Source organism: Phycodurus eques, chromosome 22 (genome assembly GCF_024500275.1).
Source record: "Phycodurus eques isolate BA_2022a chromosome 22, UOR_Pequ_1.1, whole genome shotgun sequence".
Lineage (NCBI taxonomy): Eukaryota > Metazoa > Chordata > Actinopteri > Syngnathiformes > Syngnathidae > Phycodurus > Phycodurus eques.
The window spans coordinates 5,289,891-5,314,605 of NC_084546.1; the positions used below are offsets into that span (position 1 = coordinate 5,289,891).

A 24,715-nucleotide genomic window follows, 5' to 3' on the forward strand; every position below is an offset into this window, starting at 1 on the left:
GTCTTTTGCCTTTTAGTATGCACGAAGTGTCTGGCCTGTGCGGATGTCGGCAACATAGAGAGTAATGCTCTGTCTGTCTGATTGTGCTTCTTGTAACCTTCGCAAATGCAAACTCAATTGCGGTCACCTACCGCAAGCAGAGATAGCTTACGTTTTGTTGCATTGAATTACAAGATGTGGACATGGTGTACCAAATGAAATGTAATATGTACCCCACAGTCCCAACATTATGACCACTTGCACAATCTATTTAGATTGAATAAAAAGGCGTGCCTTTACAAATACAGCAAACACTTTTGACTGACACTGTTAAAGAAATATCAAACAATATCTTTACAATTGCAAGTTATAGTCGTGCAATGGAACTTCATCAAACTGAGAGCTGTTTATAATATTAAGACTTTGACTCCATCATGGAGATCAGTGATTCTCAAAGTGAGGTACAAATACCAATAGTAGTACACGAAAGAATCACTGCCTAAATACAGTTCAGTTGTATTTAACTGTTTAGTACATTTGTATTTAATCTTTAAGAACAATTTGTTTTTATTTTGATACTTTTTTTAATACATTCTAATTGATCCTTAAGTTTTTTTTTTTTTTTTCCTGTATTAAAGCACAGTGTTCCAATTATATTTTTGAGGTACCGGTTTCTTTTTTGATGAACACTTCGGCCTACTAAGTATTGTGTTCATGATAGTGGTTGAAACTTGGATGTTTTGAGTTCTAGGAAATGTTGGTGGAATTCTGGATTGTACGAGATTCTTCTAGTCCAACCATATTGTTGATTGAATACCTCTGAGACGGTGTCAATCAAAAGTCAGCATTGTTGTCTTTGTAAAGGCAGAATTGTGGTTCAAGCAGTCACCTTTGACCATGTTCATGATTTGGGTGGACCGCCAGTAATGAAGACTGATGGGACTGATGGAAGAATATGTACAGACAGAGAAGTGGCCCCTCTAGCTTTGTCTAGCCTGAAACTCGACAGTAGTAGTACAAGATCATCATCTACAGGTCCATCTGGGGTATCTCCCCGGTCACTTGTTAGAGTGATAAATCTCCAGAGGTTCAACTATCAGCGGCGGGGTTACTGCGCCGCAATCGTTCTTCCCCGAGCAGCCATTTGGCCGGACGCAGGTAGCGGCAGAGAGACGGCAGTTCAGTGCAGTTCAATCACTCACCTTTGATTGCAGAGCTGGCACGCGAAGCAGTCTAGGTGGTAGACGTTCTCTTTGGCTCTCATGACCATCTCGAAGGCTGGAATTAGCTTGCTGCAGGCTGCACAGTTCCCCGTCACACCAAACAACCTGCGCCGTAAAGTACACCTAATATGAGTATTTCAAACTGCCAGTTTGGAAGTCCTGTGCTTTCCAGACAGACTAGAAATGGGGAAAGTCGTGACTTCTTTCCCTACGAAAGATTATTATAGTGTGAAACACCAGAGTAGCAGCTCTTTGTGGTCACCAAGTCTTATTGACTGCATCCGTCCAAGGAGGCGTCGATAGTATCACGTTGTTTGTGTGCAGTCTTTAGAAACGCTAAACCTTGAATAGATCCCCCCCTTCAGAGCATCAAAGATTTGATTCGGGGTGTATATTTGGCTTTTTCACAACACTTATTTCAAATGAAAAACACCAGAAGTTAACTGACGGAAACTCCTATACAAAGCCGTGAGACTCAATATATGCGTCGTTATTTGTCGTCAATGCCAAGGTACCGTGGTTAAATTCTGTTAAACTTGTGTGACATTTAAGAATGAGAAAAATAAAGATGTGAAGAGCATTACTAACTTGACTCACTTTTTATTGTTACTCCACCTTCACATTAACAGTGGTTAATTGATTTTTACAGCCATACAGTACAGCCGTACTGATTAAACTGATCAAAATTTGAAAGAACCCATGAGCACCCCTTCACATTTATAGACTAATGCTGTATATATTATATTTTATTATATCAATTTTCTATCCCACTAATTCTGTTCAGGGTCATCATCGGAATGGGAACTGAACCCACCATGTCTGCACGGAAGTCAGGTGAATCAACCACGACACTTTATATCGAGGGTCTAACAAAAAAGTCGACTTTGCGACTTATTTTTTAAATGTTGCCGCTGACAATAATGCAATTTCAGTGGTGTCTTTAGATACAAGTTCATTTTGTTACGTGAGCATGCTTGTAACAAACAATTGTAATTCAAATCCTCTTTCCCCTCTGAAATGAATGGAAATGCCATTAATCTGTTCCTCCCTAAAAAACCTGACACAAATTTTTGTAATGCATTTTTAATGAAAAAATAGCATTCCATAATATTGTTCTTGGACGAAAATGTATGGTGATGACATCATAATTAAAAAGTTTTGGTGCACTTTTTGCTTCAATTCAGTGGACTTTGTGCTACTCCTTCTGTGTCACCTGGGGGGCGGATAATACAGGATACGGCTATACATGGAAACGGTCGTATCTTGTCAGTATTATGAGTTATTCTATGCAGAGGATAAAGTATATATACCTTACTATATTATCTGTCTCAGTTTGTGTTAAAATATCTGTTGCTTGAAGGGTATTAACACGTGACACCGATGCTGATCATTAGCCAATCAATGGCGGTTTTCTTGTTTGTTAGCATTAAGCTAAAGCGACTTCTTAGGTAAAACTGAAGCTATGTGGTTGCTTTACACAGATATGATTTTTTTTTGCAAAACATCAGCTGAATGATGGTTCCTGTTTTAAAAATCAAGTAAGTTGGGTCACTCATACTGTATATTCAGGCACCACTACGCTCCATGACTACAACTGGCTGCATCAGAGAATGTAACGTTTTAGTTAACTGACTGCTGACATAGACGAGTATAGGTATAGGACAAAAATAGCTGGATTGGTCTTGGCCAAAGTATTAAAAAAAAAAATAGCAAGGCCACAGCTTGTGCCATTGAAATAGATGGGACATGGCTTCCACCACTGCCCAGGGAGGACCCTATTATTTCTTTGCCTGCTCCAGGGACTTTAATGGGAGTATTCATTAGGGATTCAGGGCTGTTACTACACAGCGACCTAGACCAGGCTACAAGGGAGAGAGGAATCTGATAACGAAATCATATAACAAAATAACCTATTAAGCAGACTTCTTCAGGCACTTTTAGCCATCGTTGTTAAAATGATAAAACGGCATGCCACTCTCGGAGTCTGTAAGAGATCGCAATCTGATAAATGATCTCGGGGCTTGGGATATGCAGGGTTGTTTATTAACCTTCAGAAAGTATGTTTCCCAGAGGCAAAGGAAGCAGATAGATTGCGCCCTCATGAATACCTCCAGAATTAAGGGCCACTGTCAACACACCTTGAGACAATGAAGGATATTGCTTGTAACGTGGTAGCTGGGTGAAAACAAAGAGGGCCTCTTCCATGGATTAATACTGACTTAATTAAAAGAATTATGCCTCCTCCTTTGAGCCCTCTAAATTTAGATATGTCTGCGTTATCTCGTGCCCTTTTTTTTCTTCTTTCCCTCACAAATGTGTATCGCCAAAAGGCGCTCACATGAAATGGATGAAATGATGACTTCTCTCCTTACAAAGAACGGTAATTGATCTAAAAAAAAACCCAATAAAGAGCCAGATATGATAGATTTAGTGCGAGATAATGAGCACGTGTGTTGGAGCCTAACAGCGACACTTTGTATTGCGGCTTACGACAAAGTCCCAGGGAGACGTCGCTTACTCTGCAGAGGTGAATGTCCTTGTCTTCCGCTAACCCAAATCATTTGCAGATAGCATGCTCTCAAGGCTCCCAGATTATAAATGATGGAAGGTATTCGTGTAAAAAAAAGTGATGCTATAAGATTTCTGCCTGTCGGCTTGTATCACAACCGTGTTCTGTTTCACCGTTTCATTTGCCGGGTCTGTCCATGCTCTTCTCTCAACTCCTGAAATTCGGCTGGCCCGCTCTGTTTTAAAAAAAAGTCCGTCACACTACTTTGCTCGCAAAGATTCTCAATAGACGTCCTTGTGGCCTATTACTATTCCCCGTTGTGTCTACAGCTGCAATCAATAACAAAAGACTGCTGCTTTCCGACGGGATTCGTCACTGTTCAAGTTTAAACGAAACACAATAACAAAAGTTTAAGGTCAAACTGGTGGAAACCAATTAGAAAATGATTCAATGACTATCATTTGGTAATACGGTAGAAGTACCATATTCAAATCGCAGCTTCTGCTCCCTTAGACAGAATCTGAACATCTGCTTAAATATAGGGGGGAAAAAAACGACTTAAACAATGATTCAATTAAAATGTATTGCACATACTGGTAAGTTAAATCAAAATTACACTACGTAAGTTTAAAAAGAAACAGTTCTTAAAGATCAAATGTAAATGTACTGTAGTAAAAAGTTAAAGAAAAATGAACTATAGTTAGGCAGTGATTTTTTTGCATACCACTAAAAATTAGCTTGTGTCCCACCAGTGTTACACGTACCACACTGAGAATCATGGGGAAAACAACACTTTTACTCCTAAAACGCATAAACATGATTGTAATCCACTGTAACATTATGCACAGTTTGAACATTAATACTGCACTTAAATGATGATTCAATTGAAATGTACTGGACATAAGTTAAATTGTACATTACCTCAATGTTAAAAAACAAACGGTTCTTAAAAATGTAATGCTAGTGTATTATAGTTAAGTTAAATACAACTGAACTGTACCTAAAAAATGTAATGTACTTAAAATGTAAAAAAAAAAAAAATACAAAAATCCCTTGTATTACAGGTTGTATGCATAGTTAGTATTTTATTTCAATTTTAAATGTTGTAAATGTTATTTATATTTAATTTACAATTTAAGAATCAGTGCTCTAGATTTGAGTCGCGCTAGATTTCTTAACCACAACACACAACGCAATACCAAAAAATGCATGGATGGATATTTATGATACAGGGTTTGTGAGTAGAAACCTCACTGGAGATGTCAGCATAAAATGTACTTATTTTTACACTTTTATGCTAGGTAAGAATGTTCAAATATTACTTAAATTCAACTGTACTGAAAGCTTTCGGCAATGGTTTGACCCTGGAACTTAATTCTATTGCCATATTTCCTTTGGGAACCCCCCCCCCCCCAAGAAAAAAAAAAAAAAACAGGTTCGGATTAAAGTTCTAATTTGATTCCAAGAGGACACTATTTTTTGCTTAAAGCCATCATTCTAAGCTTCGACTACGCAGCAGATGAATTAAATCTTTGATAATATTTTCCAGGCTGTGGGCAGCATTTTTCTTGCGTCGGTGATGGATGTGCTTATTGAAAAAAAAGAAAAACTCATTGAAAAGAAAATGAGAAGCCCAAAGACCCCCCAGGTTCCTAAACAGACCTCCTGGCTGCTTCTCATCCACTTGTTTGCTGCATAATTCATTTGGTACCTATGTGCTACATTAACCACCGCGTTAAATGATTCAACATCGCCTTCCGGCGTGTACTCGCTTCCGGGGACAACACATACATTTGCTTCTCAAATCAAACCAGATTTTTTTTTCTCCCCTCCCAACAAGCTTGAGTCTGATGACCATCTTTTGGATGGCGACGGCAGCTCCGGTGTGGCGAACACTCTTCAAAGAGGCGGGACACGGGGAAAAGCCTGCCTGACCCTGTGGGGAGGGGAAGATGGATGGAGCGTACCTGTCACTCGTCTTTGGCTGCTCTGCCAGTTTGATGTCACAGACGCTAATGGCTCTCAGGGGAGGAGGCAAATTAAGCGTGGTTTTGCTTGTAATGAATTCAAAGGCACAGGCTCGCACGCAATCGGAGGATGACGGCTTAGAGGTCTTGTGCGCGGACGACCCGCAGCCTGGGATTCAATACATTTAGCTCTGCGTTATAATTGGTAATAAATAAATACATTTCTCATGGCCTTCTCTCTTTTTCTAACAGCTGCCTGTTATGTCGAGAGGGCTGCGGGATAACAATGTAAAACAGCAGGATTGACATGCACTTAATATCCACGGCTGACAAGACAGCATGTATATTTAAAGCGATTGGAGAAATTAAAATTCATGCCTTGCGCAAATCTGAATTTGAAAGGGTATTGATGCAGTCAGTGCTCAATACCTTTGTATTGTCGGTCAGAAGGCGTTCACTGTGAATTAGAGCCCGGTACGGCTCAGTGGTACCTATTTGATGAGTGGCGAGAGAGGGGCAAAAAAAAAAAACAACCAAAAAAAACATATACCAATTAAATTATTCCACAAGGCTTTAGCCCAGTGGACCCCAAAACCCGATCGGAGTCTGCGAGGCACTCGTCTCCTTTCGCAAATGCACAAGTGGTGTCAGGCTAAATGGATTGTTTCAGCTTTGGCGAACTAAATGTGTCAAAAATAAAATGACTCCCAGCTCATTACTGGAGTGCTGTAAGTGACGTATAGTACCTTACGCTGGAATATATTTATGTATTGGACGCAACACAAGACACAAAAGTTCTACCTTTTACAACCTAGACAACAAGGTAAAAAGATTGATGTTTGCATATCGACGCAAAACTTTCCTACCAAACAAAAACAGTTGAAATTGTTACGTGTCAAACAAAGTATATTCATTTGGGGAAAATATAGAAATGTGCTCTGCCAACTCCAAATAGGGTTATGAAATAAGCAAAAGAGAAGGCACGTAAACCAACCTAAAGGGGGGGGGGGGGGGGACAATACCCATCGGCTTTGCTATGCATTACTTTGCAGAGGTAATAATGTACAGAGCAAAGCAGCAAAAATAAAAATACAGTGGGAACTTGTGATACGAGTGACTCAACTTCAAGTTTTTTAATTTTTTGCTTTGACTTGCAAGCAAAAAGAAAAATCAAGATGCAAGCACTGTATGGTGGCAGTGAATTCAACACGACTCACAAGTATAGTACACAAAAATAACTTTGAAAAATAAAACAAAACAACTACAGTAGATGGCTTTGCCTTAATAAACTCTGTTTAGCTTAATGGTAACAAATGGTACGCTAACGAACAGCATCAGTGTTGCAGAGTTATGACCCTTTAAGCAATGGTTATTTAAACACAAACAGCAGAGGAACACACACAGACAAACACTATAACCATATTCGCAGATATTCTTAATCCTTTAAGATAAACGACAAATAGCTCACTGAGTCAGTCTGTCTGTCTCTGCCATGGCACACACACCAGAAGGAGCAGCACCATGTCCGTTGAATTGAAGCAAAAAGCAGGGGGGAAACAGTTTCATTCTTTAAACTGCATTAAATTGTGTTGTTACTGCATGTTTATTTTGAAATTTTTCTGAATATTGCAGATTGTATCAGGCTGGAGAACACCTGGAACCTTTGAATGTAGCATAATGTAAGCAAATTAAATAAATGACAATTACTTGCATATTATTTTGAAAAGTAAACCTGGCCACTCATATGCTCCCTGGGACATTATTATTATTAATATTACTATTATTATTAGAATTATTATGAGGGGTTGAGTTCCAGTACCCATTTAAAATTCCAGCTGCAGCGTTCCTCTTCTTACTCCTCCCCCTGATCTCCATCTTTCCCATCCCTCCCACCACTTCAATTGCCCCAGCCTCGGCATGCATTCATCAGCTGCCGGATTAGAATTTGTTTCCTCACAAACCATTGATCATCGGCCTATTACTAGGCAAATGACAGTTAATTACCCACTACATTAACCACTGGGACCCAGGGACCGACTCTCTGTGCCATCAGTCAACATGATGAATGTGGCAAGTTCAGTAATGCATGGCCATTCCCTCGTCCGCCTGCCACGCCGAGAACAACCCCGGGATCTCACTTCCAGGCACCCAAGGAAAATCTATGGTAATCTGCATAATTACAGGCTCAGGGTTAATAACAGACAAATGATTTGTTGCATCTCAACATGGGCATTTTTTTTTTTTTTTTTTTTTTTTTTTTTTTTTAATGGGATTGCGCTTAGTCCATTTGCTGATGCGGCCAGTCCGTAACTACGAATTTACTCACGGGAAGTTTGTCGAATGAATTCCAATGATACCACGGTTCCCGGTTTTATAATATAGCCGCAAAGTAAAGAAAGTTACGACAGGGTGGATAGGGAGGGGAGGGGAGACAGTTAAAGGTGGCAGATGTAATCAGACTCTCGCGTTCCTCAATTTAATACCCCCAGCATGTGTGATTGTCAGTGATTAAACAACGTTTCGGGGCAAAATTATTTCAATTACCGTGGCCGTGACCTGGGAATTGTCCGCGGGATAAGATTTTCTTCCTCGAGTGCCCCGACTTGCCTGACTGCCAGCCTCTATCAGTTCTCATCTGCACCTGGACTCTGATATCCTAATGATGAATTATGGCCCGCTTTCCGGGAGACTGCAGGGTATACAAGGCAAACGTTCCCCCAGTAACTGTCAGCTCAGTGAGACGCCACAGAGCGCCACCTAATTAGCTCCCATATAACCTCTGCCGAGAGGTTTAACAACATCTGCTTTTCTACATTAAGCAACTTGGAAAAGATAAGCCATAGGTGCAAGGTCATGTTCTTTGTTACTTTGAGCAAGTATTCATAGTGAGGTTCATTGTTTCCAAATGTGGTAGAGGCTAAGTACAGTGGTGCCTTGAGATAGGAATTTATTTATAAAAAGAAAATACAGTCATGAGTAATCACTTAATTCAATAGAATGTAAAATATTAAAGAGTTTGTGCCACATTGTTTGCTTGCTTCTCCTTCTGGTGACAACATGGTGGCTGGACAAAATTGATATATTGGAGATAGTCACAGCTCCTCAGTAAGCAGCAGTCATAGTATGAGTTGCTCTTCGCAGAGGATAAAGAATATATGCCTATGAGTCTATTTGACAGTATGTCTACATAGAGGATAAGCGGTATTGATGATGGATGGATGGATGAACATCTGCATATAAGAACTATTTGTTCTCAACTTTAATTTCGGTACAATTTGTATTTATTTTAAGCGCAATACACTATTGAATCACTGTTAAAAGTTTTTTTTTTTTTATTTACACATTTTTAAAGGAATCAGTCTTAGGCGTAACGCAAACTGTGTTGCAGAGGAACCATAACGCTTGTCACGCTACCACTGCTAATAATAGATATTATAATAATAGAACCTAAAAACAAAACGAGTTTCCCTTTTGTCAAAACATGGACCTATCGTTAGCCTAATAGCCCAATTTCCTAAGTAATTATTAACTTACTGTGATATCAATAAAACAGCAAGGTGCCTGCTGAATTTTTTCTTCTTCATGTCAGTGTCAGTTCTCATTCATTCAGGTCATGATAATCCACAAAGATTAAATCGAGGCACCTGGACTCTGTTGATTTTTATTAATTTTTTTTTTCTGAAAATAACAAATGACATAGGTAAGGATGCTATTAAGCTAATAATAATAATAGTCATAAATCTGTTGTTGAAGCGTAACATCACACTCCTTTTAGTTCTCTTACAGTCTCTCAGAGTTGTACAAGTGAGGCGACCCCGGCAAAATCTATAAAACATTTGCGGCATGGAAGCACATAACTTGGGTCAAAAATTTCCGATATGTCGATAAATCACTGCTATTGCAATGTATACATGGGCACCCAGTCTTCACAATGTTCACAATTGAAGTTATTCTAGCAATTAAAGTCTCAAATCGCTTTTTTGAATACAGTTGCAAGAGGCGTCGGAAAGGTCGTATACACATGAGCGCTATTGTTTGAAAACAACTCCGAGCAATAGTAGTCCAAAGGGGAAACAAGTAAGTTCAAATCAAACGGAAATTTTTTTTTTTTTGGCAAAGCCTCTTCCCGGGTCCATTTTGGGGACCACCAAATAAAAGATTCTGTCCAGATGTGTCGTTCGATAGGCATTCTCCCAGCGCCAGCCCACCTGCTATACCACGCCGGGTGCCAGATAGTGGCACACACAAGCCCCGCAATTATCTGCACCAAACATGCACAGTCCCATGAGTCATTGCTCTTCACAGCTAATTTAACTAATCTCCACTGGAGGGGATGATCCAAAAGAATAATGCATCCAGGGGACTGAACAACTAAGCATTTTATTCCAATTGGAAATAACGGCGGCGGGGCCCACACAGAGGCAAAAGATGCAAAGAAAGTGGCAAGATTCTATGGCAGGTTCGGATTTAGAGTTTTGAAGAGAAAAACGGCACTGCATCTGTTCACAAAGATCTTGAAAATAGAATATTGAAAAAATAAATATATAAATATATATATATATATATATATATATATATATATATAATTTATATGAGGGTTTATTAACCAATTTAAACTGTTTAAAATAGCTTGAGAATAAATTATTAACTCTCTTGAACGCTCTCAAAAGTGTTTTAAAACTCTGCCTCTTCCCTCACTTTGCGGGAGTCGTGCGGAAGTATGTCGCCTCAAGATGGAAAGTCTGGATGATTTTTAAAGAATAACGAGTGAAAATAGTTAAGTTAGATACATTTGAGTAAGCCTGTTTTGTTAACTATGGATTGCTGTAATGCTTCGGTGCAGACGGAACTGGTCAGCCACGAAGATACGTTAGCATGCCGATTCATGGCAACACTTTATGTTAACAAATTGACTTGAATGCAGCTTTTCAGTGGGGCAACTGCTTTAATGGACAATTGCAAACGACAAAGAGTTCCCGAAGGGCTTTCCCTTCAACTTAATTACGGCTGCACTTCAAACGCACATTAAATGATATTGCCATTGAGGGCCCGTCATTTTATTCCATCAGATGGCATTCCTTCCGTGCTTTTGGGAACCAAAACAAAGGAGCCACTCTTGACCTCTGCTAAACAAAACGTAAGCCCCCTACTCATCGGGACAATTAAACGGGAGTGAACACAGGCCCCTCCAATGTCTGTATGCGTGACCCTCCTTCAGACACAATCACCGGCGCCCAGTTTGACCTCTCAGCACTTTCAGATTTCACGTGAAAAGCCCGTAGTAATTACAGGAAATTCACATTGTCGCATTTTGTGAGCTTGGTGCATTATTGGCGAGGTAATTGCTTGGGGTGTGAAGTGAGTGGCGATGTAGGGGAGGGGTTAATGGAAGCCAAGCTGTAAAGCTACAACATTTAAAGAGTACTTTGCCAGAGTTTAAAATCTAGAAAGCATCTCATTAAAATGGTGAGGCAGAAACAGCAGAGGAAATCTGTACATTTTCATTTGTCTTGTAAAATAGGCTTGAAAATAAAAGAAATGGTCGGAATATTATTTGTAAAAATAATAAGGGTGGATAAGAACTTTCTGTTATGGCACTGATGACTGATTGACACCTTGTTCAAATGTTAACGTGCATCAGAATACATAAATATTCCCACTGCTCCCTTCAATCGGACTGTCATAGCTGTCCATGACAATCTCTTTGCGCTCATTCAATTTTGTTATCATCCCATCAGCGACTCTCCAGTGGGAAGTATCCGAGAATGGTCTGTCAAAAAGGTCAACTTTTTTCCACGATGTTCATACAATTGTCCTCATTTTACAGTACGTAATTTGACGGTTCCTATTTTGAAAGAAGCATCGCAAGAAAAACAGAAACCAAAACAAAATCCGCGAAAAAATTAAACTGCACATAACACATAAACCTTTGGATAAGACTTAAGTAGGCAAATGGGCGTACAAAGTGACGTGTCAAAGTCATCACAATGGACATGATGACATTGACAGATACGTTTTAGTGACTCATACAGTAATGTTATTTACCATAATGTGACAGTGAAGCATTACGGCTGCCCCACCGCACACCTGTCCACCTTTCCTTGGCGTAATCGCTTATTATTTCACGGAAAAACATCCCGATAAGGCAACAATTTGTGAAAGCCAACCAAGCTGCGAAACAAAAGGCGATGTTGCTAATGAACGGACACGGTGCAATGCCAATTAAATTAATGAGATCGTACAAAAGGCGAAATATGTGAAACCATTAAAGTCTGGCGGGCTCTCGAGAGGACTGAGGTAGACCGGCCTTTTATTGTTTATGCCAGGATAAGCGCTTGTCCTTTTGGAAAAGTGAAGGGCAAATTGTGCTTTTGTGTGAATTCCTTGACAATGAAGAGAATACAGGAGTACAGAATTAGGTATGCTTCAAGTAGCAAAACGCATGGCCAATCAAAAAATGACAATCAATACTATGCAGGGATGCACCAAGTACGAGTACAAGTACTAACATGTCAGTACTCGCCAATACTGAGTATCCCTACTTGATAATGCCATTAAAATGTTTTATTTTAACCAAATATTGTTCAAAAACAAACTTCTTTTGAAAAAGACACAAGTTTCATTCAATTATAAAACTCTTTCGAGTAACAAGTTGTCATTACGGACATTTTAACATCCAATTGCATGTTTTTCAAACAGTCTTGCCACAACTTTCACATAGCTGTAGCCTGTAACACAAGGGAATTTCAGTTACATGGAATCTCAGTCTGAACGCCCTGGGGCACTTTGTAAAAGAAGTACATACTGTAGATGAGATGAAGAAGAACCTTGAGTCTGGTGAAGTATCGAAACATAAGCAGGATTGTGGATTTGCAGCCAGTTGAAGGCGTTTAACTTGAAGTAACCCCACACGGCTGGCATGGCTCGTACCGGGAAACTATATTTCAGGCTGGTAAGGTAGTATCGGTGTGTATCATTGGTGCATTTGTATGAGTACAGACGTACAGTATCAGCACTGGTATCCCTAATCACATGTATACTAAAATACAAGAAGCTGCATAATAATAAGAACGAGTGATAAGCTCGCAAGGTATTGTATGCTGTAGCAGTTTTATCAGAACTAGACATGCTCTTCCCCCAAAATAAATAAATAAATAAAATGACCGCCCCCAAAAAAACAGCCAATAAATGTATGATTTCCTGACTGTTACGGGCTTGTTTTAGTTGAGAATAAGAAGACGAGGACTCGGTTTTACCAGAACTTGAGGTCCGGATTGCTTCCTGAAAGAGATAAACCGCAACACTGTGAACTAGTCACCAATCAATCGCAGGGCATATATACAGTAGATAAACAACCATTCACAATCTATTTGCAATAAACAAATTAAACATAGGCGGGGCACGGTGGACGACTGGTTAGAACGTCGGCCTCACAGTTCTGAGGAGCGGGGTTCAATCCCTGACTCCGCCTGTGTGGAGTTTGCATGTTCTCCCCGTGCCTGCGTGGGTTTTCTCCGTGCTCTCCGGTTTCCTCCCACATCCCAAAAACATGCATGAATTGGAGACTCTAAATTGCCCGTAGGTGTGAATGTGAGTGTGAATGGTTGTTTGTTTGTGTGTGCCCTGCAATTGGCTGGCAACCAGTTCAGGGTGTACCCCGCCTCCTGCCCGATGACAGCTGGGATAGGCTCCAGCACGCCCGCGACCCTAGTGAGGAGAAGCGGCTCAGAAAATGGATGGATGGACGGAAATTAAACATAGTGATCATGGCTGGTTCATGTTCATGGATGGTTTCTTAAGCTCACTCCATCTCTGAGCATTGCAAGTCCTGTCTGTCTCACCCACTGATCAAGTCTTCACCGGGGGTGGCTGAGAAATCACAGGACCGACATTTGAACACTGCTGCGCATCCCTCTGATTGCCTATTTACCATTTCGCAGATTAAAAGCGGCCGGAAAAACTGGCATAGGGTGCAATCAATGCAGCGGGAGCCGCTCTGCAGCCCCAAACACAACCCATATACAAGCGGCAGACATGACCTCAGCACCGTATTGATTCCTTCAAACCCCCCAAAACCAATAAACATTGGATACCAATAATGAGTCTTTGAATTATTTTCACTTGAGTTATTCCCGGCTTTTCATTTTCACCGTTTGCCTGGGCAAACATTTCCAGATTAAACCCGGATCATGTTGACAGTGTTATATCAACTCAACAAATACGCATTCAGCAACATCTGCGCTAATAGATAGGTCTTCTATCGAGTGACGTAACGTGCCAATGTTGTCAGGTGACCTAATGAAGTTGTTAATTCCTTTGTTGAGTGACTTGTTTGTCAATGTGGCCCAGCCAAGGGCAAAGCAGTGTGTAGCATTAGCATTCTTGTCTTTCTTTTTGGCATCCTCATGAATAAATCAGCCTGTTAAAATTGCCACATTTACATCTCATTTCACACAAGCGTAGCGCGGCAACGGGGACCGGCTCGACTCGGTTAAGCAAGGCGGACTTCTCCATTGTGGAGTGCGTTATCTGCGGTATTCAGGTTTTACAAAGCCTCACGCGAATGCAATCCGGAGAGCAGCGTTATCATGGAAGAAAGAGCAACATAAAAAAAGCATCATATTGCATCTTCAAAGCCGCCACGATGAAAACAAAAATGGCCCGATAAGACGTCTTCCCAACAAGTCAGCGTAGAATAACTTACCAAGTGCCTGATCACTAGATCTGGCAAACGTGCGGCTTGGAAGGTTGTAGCGGGATGAGGGTTGGGCATTGGGGGATGCACAATAGTGTCTGGCAGTTCCGCTAGGCCGCCCACTAATTGAGAAGTCGCTCAGGGGTTCAGCACAAGTCTCACAGCCCTGCCTTAAACCATTCAAATAACCCCTGTAAGTGGGGCTGACACCAACCAATCAGCAATTTGCAATGCTGTTTTCCACCATTCTGCCCCCATCTCCCCACTTTCACCCACGTGCTGTTTTAATAACCAGCTACGTTCACCGCGGCTAGCGCTCGTCTCGGTGTCTTCCTCTGCCTACACCCCTACTTCATCTCCATAAAGGCCTCATTAACCAGGGGTGGCACACAAGGCCTCGAAACGTCCACACACATACACACACACACACACACACACACGCACACGCCCCCACACACACACACACACACACACACACACACACCTGTGTCGACGCACATTACCACACTAATTGCTAGCATACCCGAACCGACTGACTCGCGGATCAGGTTCCACCGCTCCCACACTTCAATAATGGGGCTTGACTCCTGCTCGCACACTTCCGCTAACAATACGAGACTTCGAGTCTAGGTGACCTTCCTCATGTGAAACATCACCTCTGACACCAGCACGGCTGTCAGAATGGACATGCAAAAATATTTAAAAATTAAATAAAAAAAGATAAGGAAAGTCGGGGTAAAAGAAAATTGATATCTTTTGGTTATGAAAGCAGATATTGCAGTTCATCGTTCGCTACATCGCAGATTTTTAAGCAATCGTTTGTTTTTACCGTATGCACGCAAGTCTGAATTTAGAGTTGTGCGCCTTCAGTGTAGTATTATGCAGCACGAAGGTCTACTGGAAGAGATGCAGCGAAATTAACTCATTCACTACCAGCAGTTTACAAAGCCGAGTTCCCCATATTGGCACCCATTTTAGAACATTTTGACTGATCTTTCAAGACACAAAACTAACAAAAACCGGACTCTCTTCTTTCACCATAAAAAAAAGTTTGTTTCTCGCTTTTTCCGTTCTTTAGTAATCAGCAGTAGAACGTGGGTTGGTTTCACCAAAACACAGGTTTATCACCTCAAACTATAAAACCACAAAAACAAGACTGAGAATGGGCTTTTGAGTGAATGAGTTAAGTTAGTGGACTTAAGTTAGGCAAACATATATGATTTGGTTGAACATTTTGGTTGAATATTTGTGTCTGGACATCATCACAGAAGCCCTGCACCAGTTCCCAGACCAGTGCTACGGTCTCAACTGGGTCATACTGAGCTGGTACCTACACTTATAACCTGTATCAAATGCATACAAAGAGCCTTCCATTTTTACGATGCCATCTGTAGCGGGCACAATGCCATCCTCTCGTCTATCTTCATCTGCAACAGCGGCTGCACATCTGCTTTTGTCATTCGCAACTATTGAGCTTCCATAGTGCAAGTTCACAGGAGAGAATTCCGGTTCTTTCCAACGGGATAGGAAAGCGTGAGGGCATATGGCGGAAGCTTCCAAAACACACGGCCATGAAACAAAATAAGAGCAGCGTATGCCAAAACTTGTGGGGAGGGAGGCGGGAGGGAATGCTGCACATCGTGAGAGGTAAACAGCAAGCCTGTTATCATCTTCTCACACGCTGGTGAAACAGAGAGAGTCGCCAAATATGTGGTGGCGCTGTGTTTGCGGCAAGGCTTGAGGCCAGTGACTGCAGACTGTAAGTCCAATTTCAACCTAGCGGGACAGTTCAGCTCGCTATAGTATGGTTTGGAACAGGAGACCCTGATCTTGGTGGGTTTCTTTTAAGGAGGATGGGATTCATCAGCTACTTGTACACACTGAGGCTGTTCTGGGTCAAATTTGGCCACTGTCTTCTAAAATGGATTTTAGATTCACCTGTGTGTGTTAAAGCAAAGAAAATGGTGGGAATCTTGAAACTGAAACTGTACATGCCACAAATGTGTTTTCTTTTATGGGACAGCGATAACAGCGTTCAAGAGGAAGCTTAAAAAAGTCCAGAAAACTGTCTGTCTTCTGCCACATTCCACCTGTTGGTCTTTGAAGAATAATGGTGAGAATCTCAAAACTGTAAAAGAGGACCAGTCACGTGTATTTGAATTTGTATGGGACAGTGGTCATAGGGGAGTTTTAAACAACCCCGAGAACTGCCTGTGTTCCCAACACATTTGTACTGCTTGCCACAGAGACATGTATCTTAGTGTTTAATAAAGCCAACATGTGCTGTATGTTTTTGGGAGGTGGCCAGAGTACAAGGGGAGAACATGCAATCTCCATACAGGTAGCCCTAGTTGAAATTCAAACCCCAAACCTGGGAAATGGGGTGGCTGGGGTGGCTGACTGTCAGTCTATGGCCACCCCGTAGCTCTGCCCCTGTCTCTGAAACAGACATGCTAACCACTAGTGTACTATGCTGCCCTACAGGTTATATAGTCTGAATTAATTGAAAAGAAAACCAACACACAAAGTGTTTTCTGCACTTCTATGTATCTACAGTATATCCCAATAACATTAATATTGTAATTAAAGCTTCATACAGTGACGAACAGGCCCACGCAAATATTACACAAATGCAAAATGTGGTGAGTTTCTGAGTATATGAAGTCACTCAAAATTGTGATTTATTTGGCATAGGACTGCATGCTCGTCCCCGAAAAATATCAGAGCACACTGATAAATATATGTATTGGACTTGACCCAAACCTTTTATTTCAGTACATAAATCTCCCACAATCTCTGGTGTTATTTAAACAGAAACTGGTATCTATGATTCTTACCATATATATATTTTTTTTTTGACAAAAAAAACCTTAGACATTGTTTTTCCTCTCTATCAACGAACTCGCGGTGTAACAGAGTCAAAAAATGGGAAGTAGACGAGACTTAAAACTCCACTTAATCTGTGAAGCCTTGCCCAAAAGGAATCGGGATATTAATATATGCATGGAAATGACCTGCGGCACTGCCAGTAAAGAGGGGCCAGCAGAGGTCAAATAGCCGCCTGACTGCACTTGAGTTTAATTAAAAAGACAAAGGGGGGCATAATTTTGGAGTGGACAGCGAAGATTACTGTTCAATGAGAAGGGGAGCTCAGCTCGAATGCTTTCAGTGGGCCTATGTCCCCCTTTCCCAGAAGGCCTTGCGCCATCTTCTCATCCCTTTGATGTGAATATAGACCATTTATTAGGGCCATAAAGGTTAATCTGGAAGGAGGAATCCGCACGAGTTGCCGCTGTGGAGGAAAGTTCAAATTTAGCCGAGTTCACTTATCAGGTAATCAACTTCTCCCATGTTTAATGAAAAACCTTGAAAGACCAAAGTGGGACATGGCGGGCTTTGAGTGTTTAAAAACTTGATTTGCTTGAATGAATTTAACACAATGGGAGTCAATATTCATTACGGAGAGGTCTGCTCGGTCAGAGAGGGTTCATGATTGGGACGGCCGCATGATTTACTATATTACAAAGTAACACAAGATGATGGATGTGTTCAATTGCACAAAGTAACTGACTCAATGAATTTTTCATTACCCGGGTTGATGTGTTTGGGACAGAGAATTAGATAAGCCCGCTGATGAAACGGAGCTGTGGCTGTGTATCAAAAGGCCCTGAGGGTGGCACAGGGTCTCATAGCGACTCTGCGGAAAACGCCGCTTTTGTATTTGTTCATTTGGCACACTTTTGTAAAACATTTTAACAAAGCCTTCCATATAATCCTACTGTAATTACCACTATGTAGGTTGAAGGAGCGCCTGAACACAACTGTGAAAATGTATGTTTATATTTAATAAAGGTATATTGCACTGAAGGGAGCACGGTGGCTAGCAGGTCTACAGTCAAGGGGTTCTGTCTTCAAATCCTGGTGGGTTTCCTCCCATGTTCCAAAAATACGTCAGGTTAATTGAGGACAAACATTTTCCATAGGTTAGAATGTAAGAGGGAAAGGTTGTTTTTCAACACGTGTCCTGCAATATACTGCCGAGTACTCCGGGGTGTTCCCCGCATCTTGGCCAAAGTCAGCTGGGATTGGCTCCAGAGGAAATGAAAGAAAATGGATGGATGGATGAATATTACCCATATAGCTTCTGGGGAAAAGAATTCAGAGAATTCTGAGCATTTTTCTGCAAATAATACACAAAATAAAAATGTTAAGAGTTGCTGTCAGTATTCTAAAGAATACAAAAAAAAACATTAATTCCACTCTAACATACAGTATATATCATGTAAATGCCAAAATCACAGAAACTGATAATTTGGCAGTGGTCTCTTAATTTTTTTTCAGAGCTGTATCTCATAAAATAATGATTATCAGATAAAAAATTGGGAACATTTAAGATATAAAAATTCAAAACAAAGCCAGACAATTAGTCAACAACTTACAGTTGCGCCACTGAGAACTAAATTGGGCCAACGCCATTTGTCATTTTTAAGCTTAGTGTAGAAATAACAAGAGAAAAGGTACTGGTGTAAAGCAAGGTTTCGTTCAAATTTGGCCGTTATTGCACTCAGCATTTTTCTTGATTGTGCAACAGCTGGGCCAACTCGCACTTTCAAGATTGCTGCAACCATGGAACCAGGCGTTCTCACGCAAAAACATCCAGAAAGTGAGGTTCAGAGAATGACACAAATTGAGTTAGCCCACTCTAGTTCACGGTGGCTCAATTGTTTACGATTTGAAACAAAGTGTGCAAAATAAACTAATTGGCCACATGCTGCTTCATCAATATATGTTGTCGTTGGGCAGCCTTTTCTATTGAGATTAATCACTTCTTATATATGGGCTGCGATTAAAACAACAATCTGTTTCTTTCATACAGCTGCTCGCAAGCAATCACCATATACACTTTTCTTCAGCATAATATGACTCATGGTACCCACGTCTGTTCTATTTACTTGAATACTTTACATAATATTCACCACAGTTCTGACGATATAACCATCAGCCTGGAGTTTGTGTCGGTGTCATCGCCGCGCAAAAGCCCACGATAGATGCGGTGAGACGGTGAGTGGGAACATGCCAACTTGAAGATGTGAGCGAGGGGGGAAAACAAAAACAAAAAAAGGAAAAACCTTGGAGAATTACATAAGTCTACCAAGAATATGTGACGGTGGGAAATCAATAGAGCAACAATAACAACAACACATAAAGGCGCGGGCGGCACAAGCGAACCATTACAGTAAACTGCGTGTTCGGCGAGAGTGAGCTGTCTATTCACCGGTGAGTAATCATCTCGCTGTCTAATACGCAACAGAAGGATCACAGGGGGAAAAAAAGTAGCAAAGAAACTTCAGGCGAGAAGAACTGAACACATACGTTAACGTTTATAACGTAGATTCATTGCTGTCTGCGGCGTGGTTCAGAATGAAATTACATTCCACAACTGTAGGGGGAGCCTTCTGCCGAGTATACGAAACAGAAGTGCCCCTGTGATCACAAACATACAAGAGTTTGTTACTTGGAACAGGACAGTTGAAATGAGCCACATTCTGCTCTTCCAACTCTAACAGTCAAAGTCACACAAAATTTAAAATGGCGCATTTGTGCTCGACCCCAATGTCAGTGTTCTGGCAAATAAGCGGGATCAGGATGCCAGTCAGCAAAATATCCACCGAATTAACATTTCTGGCAGCTGGTTCGACATGCAACTGGTCGCAAGTGTCACTCCAATAGGGAAACTGAATGTCATTGTCTTTAAAATCGATGCACTGTTCCCTCAATATTTCCTCTAGTGAATTAAATAATTGAGAGAACAGTGAACCGCTGTTATATTTGTCATTTTTAAGTGAGCGTTTATGGATTTGTGGAGTATACAGGCAAGTCCGAATTTAGTGACAGTTTAGAATTTGCCCACATTCAGGGCTATTATGACTTCCTCCTGCCATTGTAGAACATTTGATTATAAGGTAGGTAAAGTAGACAAAGCCAAAACCAGAAAGGGCTTCTCTTAGAGAACTGCATCATTTCGATTAACTATAAATGATTCCCCCCCCCTCAACTGTCTTTCAGATGTCTCCTCTCACTTTCACAGCCCACACAGTTATATTCTCCTCTCAAGATGTGTGGGAGGAATCACTCCAGCAGCATCTCGGGTACCTTCAAATCCCGAACACAAACACGGGAGCGCTTTTACGCCTTTTACACTGAGCCATTAAGACATAAAGCTAATAGCTGTAATTGCCAGTTTTACTACATTCTGTCCCTGACATGCGAACCTTGATTGACCTTGATTCGCTACAAAATGCTGCAGGAACGCCAATGGAAGTTGGATGCATCTCATAATTTCGCAACAACCGTGTCCAGGATCGATAATATCTTAAACATTTATGTGCCGTGACCTTAAAATTCGTATTTAATCCACCGGGCAAAGAATTGAGGCCGTCAGCGTGGAAGCAGCGATTCCCATTGTACTATTTACAGTTCGTCCATGCTTTCACAACCTTAATTATTTCCAGTGTAATCTCAAAGAGACTAGCTAATTATGCGGCGCCGCTAAAATGGTTATAAACCCTCATGAATTCCGCTAACAAGAGATATCCCATAATGTGTCTGTGATTAGCATTGCTCTAATTTTTATGTGGGCTGCTTCCACTGGCTCCACACACATTGTCTATTTGAATACTGCCATCAAGAAAGTTAGCTTGGAGTGACCAGCAACCTCTTTTCTCTTTACAAGTCATTGGGGGCTCTACTTGTCAATCATTGCACACAGCACCAGTCATTGGTTGCTACTTCAGTAATTCCCTTTGATGCTACTATTACTAGGGTCCACCCGATTAATCGGTATTAGGCATTTTCAAATCGACGTTTTTTTTTTTTTTACACATTAAGAAATTACAATGACCGATTTTTGCCAATTTCTCTCTCTATTGCAAAGTTGAACAAAGACTAAAGGACAAAATATTGTAAAACAGTCAAATGTTTTGCCTTTAATTCCTATCTTTATTGCCGTAAACTTTAAGGGACCCAAAAATAATTTATTTTATTCATTACATATTTTTTAAATTAATCGTCCGATTAATCAGTTATCGGAATTTTATTCTGCTAAATATCGGAATCGACATTTGTCTCAAAAAATCCATATTGGTCAGGCGCTGATGGTCTTGTAGTTTTGTGACAATGCGGAATATAAATTCAGTCACTGTCCGTTACATCATTGGTTGCTTTATGTGTATTGGTTGTGATTTCACTCCTTGAGAGAGAATGAAATCAGTTCCCCCTTGTTAAGCAACAAAGCAGAAGTACCAAGAAAATATCATAAAAAAAGGCTTCCGAAAGTCACGGGCCAGGTTTGCTTAAAAGCACCAGGTGGTGACATCTTCATTTTTCACAGCCCGAAAGTGTGGCTGCGCAGGCTCTCCTTGCTGTCCCCCATGCATTATTCTTGCTTTAAGCAGCGAGGCTGCAAGGGGGGGGGGGGGGGGGGGGGGGGGGGGGGGGGGGGGGTTGTTTTAACACACCCAGCTGCGGCCTACTTGCCCGGCCTGGGGTTCTTTTTCAAGGAGTTGTCTTCGCTGACCCCTCTCTCTGGCAGTTATTAATAATAACACGTGCCGGGGAACAGTTCACCTTGTAGCGCTGAGGCCGCTGCATGTATGTCTAGCCTCGTACAGAGGGGTCTCAGGGGGGATGGGGGGGGGGGGGTTTAAAGGTAAAGCAAGCCAAGCAGAGATGCACACAAAAGACTTCAAACAAAGTTTCCCCCGTCCTTGCGTGTAATTAGAATCAGCTATCATCTACAGTGCTGCTAAAGCGATGGAGAGTCTGATTAGCGGGCATCAAAGAAGGCCAAGAGGGCCGAGACTTGTGACGGAGGGCCTACGCGGAGGGGTGAAAAAGATGAAGGCTAAAGATGGTGGAGTGGCGAGGCTGACAGCCTGAGTGCTGCATTCTCCACCTCGAAGTCCCCATTAAAAGCTTGAGCGGGCGAAACCTTTTGTGCATGCTGAGTGCTCCATTGTAATAACAAGCAGCCAAGATAGGATTCAATCTGGAGCCTGAATGAAGCTTTCCTGACAAAATTCTGCCGCTAAAGTGTTCAAAGTGCTCGACAAATTGAAGGCTCCCTTTGCTTTTCCAGTGCAAAGAAAATATTTTATATTTTATAGTTGTCACGTCGGGGAGTTTTTTTTTTTTTTTTTTTTTTACATCCTAATTGATTACGCCGAATTCAAACCGCAGCTGGTTTTATCTAAATGTGGCCGCGGCGCGAGGACGGCGTAAGTAATACTGGTGGCATTCGTGGGCACAGCGGGCACCGTGACCTTTTGCAGAGACGCATTCGTCAAAACACAGATGGCTACCCTTTTTAATCCCCCGGCCCCCGAAAAAGTGTAAAAGGAATATTAGACTGAACTAATAGATAGATACAGATGGAGGACAACAGTTATTTCGCACAACTTGTGACACTTTAAGGTGAATGGTATCACAACATCGCAGATCTAATGCCATCACATGAACTTTCACAACAAAAATGATTTTTCACAATATAGAGTAAATGCAGCAGTTTTAAAATGATACTTTGTTATATTTATCATATCACTGGTGATATCCTATTGAGTATCTATCCCTGCTTTTAGGGAAAATACATACAATTGTGCACCTTCCGTTCAAAATGTTAAAATAACCTGAAAATGTGATAGAGTGGAAATAGAACGTCTCCACACCCCTGTTCAAAAGCCAGGTTTTTGTTATATAAAACAATTTGACGAATCTATAGCATTTCAAAACTTTTTCCACCATTCATTTGACCGATAATCTGTACAACTCAATTGAAAAATAAAATCTTTAAGAGGGGAAGTAAAAACAAAAAAAAACCCAGATAATTAGATTGCACATGTGTAAGCACCCTTATAACTGCGGATGTGGCTGTTTTCAGAATTAATCAATCACATTCAAACTCATGGTAAATGGGAGTCAGCACACACCTGCTTTCATAACATTTTTTTTTGCCTTCGAGCAGAAGCTTGAAGGTTTTGTGCTAACACTGACTGTTATTTCGAATGCCAAGCATAACTTTACATACCATTTTTCTTCCCGTTTTCCTTCAGCTGTATAAGGTGGAGAGAATTATGAACAGTTTCAAATACCATTACGTGATAGCAAAAATTCTTCAGGCTTCTGCTAGAAAGCAACAACAATTTTTATTTGGGTGAAATTAGAGGAACTTTAAGTGGTGGCAGGTGCGTGCTGACTCCCATTTAACATGAGCTTGAATGTGGAAATTGGAAAGCGATTTACCTTTGTTGCATTTCTTTATATCACAAAAACCTGGCGTTTGAATAGGGGTGTGTAGACTTTTTATATCCACTGAAGATGGGGGTGGGGGGGGGGGGGGTCTATTGCTTTGATTCGAAAACCTTCAACACTAATTCAAACGTGTTTGCACTCGGAAAACTACGTTTGTGAGTAATCACACGCCACAGCGAACGGAATATCCCTTTTCTTATTAAAGCGATGACACATGTTCACGAGCGGGAATGTATCTAAATGAGATTTCCGAGGAGAAGAGATGGCTTTGAGACAGGCTAAGCTTTTTTTCTCTTCATTGCCTGTCACTCGGCGGTGATAAAGGTTGACGTGATGTCACAGTCACGCCTTGACGCCGACATACAAATGCATAATAAGCTCGATGTGAGATATAAAAAAATTATATATTTTTTTTAAAGATATGTTGTACTTTTTCTTCTGCGTTTACAAGACTGTGATTGATTATGAAGGAGAGGCATAAAAGAAAAATATTACAGTAAACCATGTTCTACATTTGGTTATCTCTCTGCTTTCCAAAAACTTGAATAAATCCAGCTGTGTTGACTGGTGTGCGCATTTGCTTGCGTTCACAATCTTAGTAAAACCACTGTCGAGGAAAATTGGAAATTGGGCGTGAAGAAAAATGAAGGAATACATAGATAAATAAATAAAGTGTTCTCCTGGTGCCGTCTTTAAAATGAATGCTCGGAATTTACAATTTTCCATTAACTGATGCCCAACAGCTTTTTTTTCCCATGCGGCCCACCCCTCCTAGCCTCCCGACGGAGCTTCATTTTCAAGCGGCAATGCGTTAGCTGTTAGCCTCCCGCCTCGTCTGGCCTTTTCCACACCGCGAAAATAGCGCATCAGCATAAACAAAGTGCCGCTATTACCTGGAATCACCGACGGAAAAGCTGTGAAGGGATCGTTTATGGATGCGTTATTCTCCATATTCATAGGGAGCAAAGTACAACTCAAGCTTTAGGAGATAATAGCTGTAATTTTTGTTTGCATTCCTCGCTGTGCATCATATTCA

General features: G+C 41.1%; 1 protein-coding gene across 2 annotated transcripts in view; it reads right to left on the minus strand.

Annotated features, from left to right (window-relative positions):
- Nucleotides 1-24,715, minus strand: part of lmo3 (LIM domain only 3) — a 41,473-nt gene that overhangs the window by 8,924 nt on the left and 7,834 nt on the right. For both annotated transcript variants that reach the window (XM_061667669.1, XM_061667668.1), the window contains exon 3: nucleotides 1,182-1,307. In XM_061667669.1, coding sequence (XP_061523653.1) covers nucleotides 1,182-1,307 — 126 coding nt within the window. The remainder of the gene's footprint in view (nucleotides 1-1,181; nucleotides 1,308-24,715) is intronic.